A 6,081-nucleotide genomic window follows, 5' to 3' on the forward strand; every position below is an offset into this window, starting at 1 on the left:
ATTGATGATGTCATACATTGGCAGACAGATATGTCATGTCATTGCTGGGTGGGGCAGTGATGTCATAGTTTGGGGGGGCAGTGATGTCATAGTTTGGGGGGGCAGTGATGTCATAACTTATCTCTCTTTCAGGTCTTACGGTTTCCCCACCGGAGATTGTGGTGAAGATTGAGAGAGGCAATGAGGAGCCATTGGATGGAGCTGTAGGTGGGTGATAACCTTCCAGACACCACACAAAGGGAGGAGACACCAGAAGAGGGGGAGGAGGGAGAGGGGATACCAGACGAGGGGGAGGAGGGAGACACCAGACGAGGGGGAGGAGGGAGAGGGGACACCAGACGAGGGGGAGGAGGGAGGACACCAGACGAGGGGGAGGAGGGAGACACCAGATGAGGAGGAGGAGGAGGAGGGAAGAAGAGGGGACACCAGACGAGGGAGAGGAGGGAGAGGGGACACCAGACGAGGGGGGAGGAGGGGAGAGGGGGACACCAGACGAGGGTGAGGAGGGAGACACCAGACGAGGGTGAGGAGGGAGACACCAGACGAGGGGGAGGAGGGAGAGGGGACACCAGACGAGGGGGAGGAGGGAGAGGGGGACACCAGACGAGGGGGGAGGAGGGAGACACAGACGAGGGGGAGGAGACACCAGACGAGGAGGAGGAGGAGGGAAGAAGAGGGGACACCAGACGAGGGAGAGGAGGGAGAGGGACACCAGACGAGGGAGAGGAGGGAGAGGGACACCAGACGAGGGGGAGGAGGGAGACAACAGACAAGGGGGAGGGGACACCAGATGAGGGGGAGGGAGGGAGACACCAGACAAGGGGGAGGGGACACCAGATGAGGGGGAGGAGAGAGACACCAGACAAGGGGGAGAGGGACACCAGACGAGGGGGAGGAGGGAGACAACAGACAAGGGGGAGGGGACACCAGATGAGGGGGAGGAGGGAGACACCAGACAAGGGGGAGGGGACACCAGATGAGGGGGAGGAGAGAGACACCAGACAAGGGGTAGTGGACACCAGATGAGAAGGAGGAGGGAGAGGGGACACCAGACGAGGAGGAGGGAGAGGGGACACCAGACGAGGAGGAGGGAGAGGGGACACCAAATGAGGAGGAGACACCAGACAAGGGGGAGGTGGAGACACCAAAAAAGAGGAGGAGTAAACACCAGATGAGGGGGAGGAGGGGGAATACTCCATTTGAGGAAGAGGAGGGGGGTCACCAGACAAATGACAGTCCTATGCAGTAACATTTGGCACCCACAGGGCACGATTGTCAGTTGTAGATATAAGACCGGACCACCGACATATGTTTACATTGGGTGAAGGGGTAATCACTGTAGCAGAATAGTAAGTGCAGCTCTGGAGGATAAGCCCTGATGTAACAGCAGAATAGTGAGTGCAGCTATGGAGGATAAGACATGATGTAACAGCAGAATAGTGAGTGCAGCTCTGGAGGATAAGCCCTGATGTAACAGCAGAATAGTGAGTGAGCTCTGAAGGATAAGCCCTGATGTAACAGCAGAATAGTGAGTGCACCTCTGGAGGATAAGACATGATGTAACAGCACAATAGTGAGTGCAGCTCTGGAGGATAAGCCCTGATGTAACAGCAGAATAGTGAGTGCAGCTCTGGAGGATAAGACATGATGTAACAGCAGAATATTGAGTGAAGCTCTGGAGGTGACTGGAGGATAAGACATGATGTAACAGCAGAATAGTGAGTGCAGCTCTGGAGGATAAGACATGATGTAACAGCAGAATAGTGAGTGCAGCTCTGGAGGATAAGACATGATGTAACAGCAGAATAGTGAGTGCAGCTCTGGAGGATAAAACATGATGTAACAGCAGAATAGTGAGTGCAGCTCTGAAGGATAAGACATGATGTAACAGCAGAATAGTGAGTGCAGCTCTGGAGGATAAGACATGATGTAACAGCAGAATAGTGAGTGCAGCTCTGGAGGTGACTGGGAGATAAGACATGATGTAACAGCAGAATAGTGAGTGCAGCTCTGGAGGTGACTGGGAGATAAGACATGATGTAACAGCAGAATAGTGAGTGCAGCTCTGGAGGTGACTGGGAGATAAGACATGATGTAACAGCAGAATAGTGAGTGCAGCTCTGGAGGTGACTGGGAGATAAGACATGATGTAACAGCAGAATAGTGAGTGCAGCTCTGGAGGTGACTGGGAGATAAGACATGATGTAACAGCAGAATAGTGAGTGCAGCTCTGGAGGTGACTGGGAGATGAGACATGACAGGTGACTCGCTGTTTTTTCTCTCCGTCAGGTGACAGGATGGTGAATGGAGTGGTTGGTGATCTGTGGGGTAATAAGCGCCCAGGATCCTGTGAGGAGGAGGGTGGTCCCAGCGTCAGTCCAGCAGGGGGCGTTATCACCAGAAGATCTCTAAGATTAGTAAAGAGAAACTCCGGACAGTGGACAGAAGAGAAAAGATCAAAACCAAATGCCAAGACCAAGGTGAAAACGGCAGCAGATGCTCTAGGCCACTCTCCCGCCCCCACCCAGGACTGGACTCTGCTCAGGACCACCCTACACCATGGAGCTGGACCCCCATCTCCTGGCCCCACTCCCCTGGAGAAACCGGATCCAGAGGAGAAACTCCACACGTGCGCCCAGTGCGGCGAGAGCTGGAGCCGCCTCATCGACTTCCTAACCCACCAGATGGGCAACTGCCAGGACCGGCCGCACCGCTGCAACATCTGCTCCAAGACCTTCGCCAAGAAGCAGCATCTGAACGCCCACCAGAGGACGCACACCGAGGACCGCCCCTACACCTGTCACCAGTGTGGGCGGAGCTTCAGGCAGAACTCCACCCTTACCACCCACCTGTGGAGTCACGCAGGGCACAAGCCCTTCCACTGCTCCTGCTGCACCAAGAGCTTCAGCCGCAAGACTGACCTGGTGGCGCACATGAGGAGACACACGGGCGAGCGGCCCTACGAGTGCCCCTACTGCTGGGACCGCTTCATACGGAAGAAGTCTCTACAGCGCCACCTGCAGAAACACACCGGGGAGAGCCTGCGGAGCGGCTGGGAGATAGACTACCCCCGATGGAAGCAGAGCCCCAGCTTCATGGATAGGAATCTGAAGATGGAGGCGATGCCTACAGATGAGATGTCCACCCATATGACCCCTGAGCCCACCCCAGAGGTACCGTGACCCCACCTAGCGTTATGTTCAGCCTGAGCCGTCTGCTTCATGATGACATCTCGTGACTGCTCTATGACATCATCCTGTGATGACCACGTGATGTCATCATCACCCCCACAGCCTCAGACATGTGACGTGTTTTTCCCTTTCAGCTGTTACTCCGGTGGGATTCAGAGCGGAGGGTGGAGCCCCCCCCATACAGAGAACGACCGCCACCACCGCCGCGGCAGGAACTAGTGCCGATAGCCGAACCAATGAAAACAGAAGAAGAAGACGAGAAGCCCCTACCAGAGGCCATCACCAAGATGGAGCAGAGCACCCAGACAGAGGTAACTCCCAGCATGCACCTCTCCGAGGACCCTAAAAATGGCCGGTCCTATAGTCTGTACTCTCTGGTATCAGCCAACTCCTCTTCTTCCTTTTCATCCACAGAGCAAAAGGCCCAGTCGACTGCAACAGGAGATGCTCCGGGAGCTCAAGAGGTTCCGTAGGAGCACGGCGCAGGCTCAGCGCGAGCGGGATCTGATGAGATCGGCCATGGACCAGATGGCCCAGGAGATGAGGGAACTGAAGGAGATGGTTGCCTCACTCTGTCCTCCCAGCGGGGGTTACTACCGCCCTTCACCTCGGCCCTCTGCCATCTTGGTGCAGAATTCCTGCCCAGTGTTGAGCCGACCCCCTGAGGACAGGCAGTCCACCGAGTCTAGTCGGGCATCCCCAGAGAGCAGCCTGCAGTGCGGGTACAGTTACCCCCTGGAGACCCTCACCGAGCAGAACCGGGAGCAGATGTCCTGGATGTACGAGAATCCCCCTGAGGATGACATGTTACCTACTACAACTATAAAGCGGGAAGAGGAAGACGAGGAGGAGGAGTGCGATCTGAGCCCTGAGGCCGGATACTATGACTCCTGCCGGATCGGTGAGCGGCTTCCCAACATCCCCATGAAGCCCCTTAGCGCAGAGGAGGAGTGGAGCCTTCTGGCCCGGAGCGCGGGAAAACCGGGGAGGTTCGCAGCCCTCGTCTTTCGGGCTGTAGTCCCCTTCGACATCTACAGGAGCTGGGTGAACAGGGTGAACCTGGATGGCCTGAGGGGCAGGCAGGGGATCCCGCTGAATGTCAAGAGGCGAGTGATGGCCGTGGTGGAGCGCCACTTCAACCTGCGCAAGTTCGACCATAGCGAGATCCGCAACAGACTGAATGAACAACTGCGCACGCGCCGAAAGAGCGGCAAACACCCCCAGTGCGGCCCCCCAGAGATACAACTCCTCAACAGGTAGAGGAGGGGACAGGGGGCGGAGCTAGCAGTCTATGAGCATCCTATGTTACACCAGTAGCCTTCCTAAAGTACAATATAATAAGGTTATTATATACAAGAGCAAAGGATGATGGGAAACGCCCCCAGGATTGATCTCCATATTACATCCTCTGCTTCCGTTCTCTTTTTATAGAACAATGATTTCAGGGGCAGCCTATAAATGTTATGGGATCTCCCAGAGTCGTATTCGGTGACAACTCCCACAGGCACAGTAATGGCGGCCGACGGTGGTCACCCGGTAACCATCTGTGTAAAAAATCAACAACCCCAAAGAATATATGGAATCTGTACCAGAGGAAGACTCGCCAGGGGGCGCTATTATCAGAGAGGACGACTCGACTGTGGGGGGCACTATTAGAGAGAACGACTCAACTACGGGGGGCGCTATTATCAGAGAGGACGACTCGACTACGGGGGGCACTATTAGAGAGAACGACTCAACTACGGGGGGCGCTATTATCCGAGAGCATGACTCGACTACGGGGGGCGGTATTATTAAAGAGGATGGTGACTACGGGGGGCGCTATCAGAGAGGATGGCGACACAGGGGGGGGGGGGGCGCTATCAGAGAGGATGGCGACTACGAGGGGGCGCTGTTATCAGAGAGGACGATGACTACGATGGGCGCTATTAGAGAGAATGACTCGACTAAGGGGGGGGGTTATTATCAGAGAGGACGACTGAACTACGGGGAGCCCTCTTATCAGAGAGGACGACTGGACTACAGGGGGCGCTATTATCATAGAGGATGACTGGACTACAGGGGGCCCAATTATCAGAGAGGACGACTGGACTACAGGGGGCGCTATTATCATAGAGGATGACTCAACTATGGGGAGCCCTCTTATCAGAGAGGACGACTGGACTACAGGGGGCGCTATTATCATAGAGGATGACTGGACTACAGGGGGCCCAATTATCAGAGAGGACGACTGGACTACAGGGGGCGCTATTATCATAGAGGACGACTCGACTACGGGGGGCACTATTAGAGAGAACGACTCAACTACGGGGGGCGCTATTATCCGAGAGCATGACTCGACTACGGGGGCGGTATTATCAGAGAGGATGGTGACTACGGGGGGCGCTATCAGAGAGGATGGTGACACAGGGGGGGGGGGGCGCTATCAGGATGGCGACTACGAGGGGGCGCTGTTATCAGAGAGGACGATGACTACGATGGGCGCTATTAGAGAGAATGACTCGACTAAGGGGGGGTTATTATCAGAGAGGACGACTGAACTACAGGGGGCCCAATTATCAGAGAGGACGACTGGACTACAGGGGGCGCTATTATCAGAGAGGACGACTCAACTACGGGGAGCCCTCTTATCAGAGAGGACGACTGGACTACAGGGGGCGCTATTATCATAGAGGATGACTGGACTACAGGGGGCCCAATTATCAGAGAGGACGACTGGACTACAGGGGGCGCTATTATCATAGAGGACGACTCAACTATGGGGAGCCCTCTTATCAGAGAGGACGACTGGACTACAGGGGGCGCTATTATCATAGAGGATGACTGGACTACAGGGGGCCCAATTATCAGAGAGGACGACTGGACTACAGGGGGCGCTATTATCATAGAG

The 6,081-nt window shown here is 55.5% G+C and overlaps 1 protein-coding gene across 1 annotated transcript; it reads left to right on the forward strand.

The window, feature by feature from the left end:
• Positions 1–132: 132 nt before the first annotated feature.
• On the forward strand, positions 133–4,913 carry LOC130358126 (zinc finger protein 48-like; the record flags this gene model as incomplete). The annotated part of the gene is made up of 4 exons (XM_056560955.1): positions 133–207; positions 2,290–3,173; positions 3,326–3,502; positions 3,606–4,913. Coding segments are annotated over 4 exons (1,982 nt in total), but the record flags the coding sequence as incomplete, so codon positions are not given.
• Positions 4,914–6,081: the final 1,168 nt, after the last annotated feature.

Source organism: Hyla sarda, chromosome 2 (genome assembly GCF_029499605.1).
Source record: "Hyla sarda isolate aHylSar1 chromosome 2, aHylSar1.hap1, whole genome shotgun sequence".
In the NCBI taxonomy this organism is placed as follows: Eukaryota; Metazoa; Chordata; class Amphibia; order Anura; family Hylidae; genus Hyla; species Hyla sarda.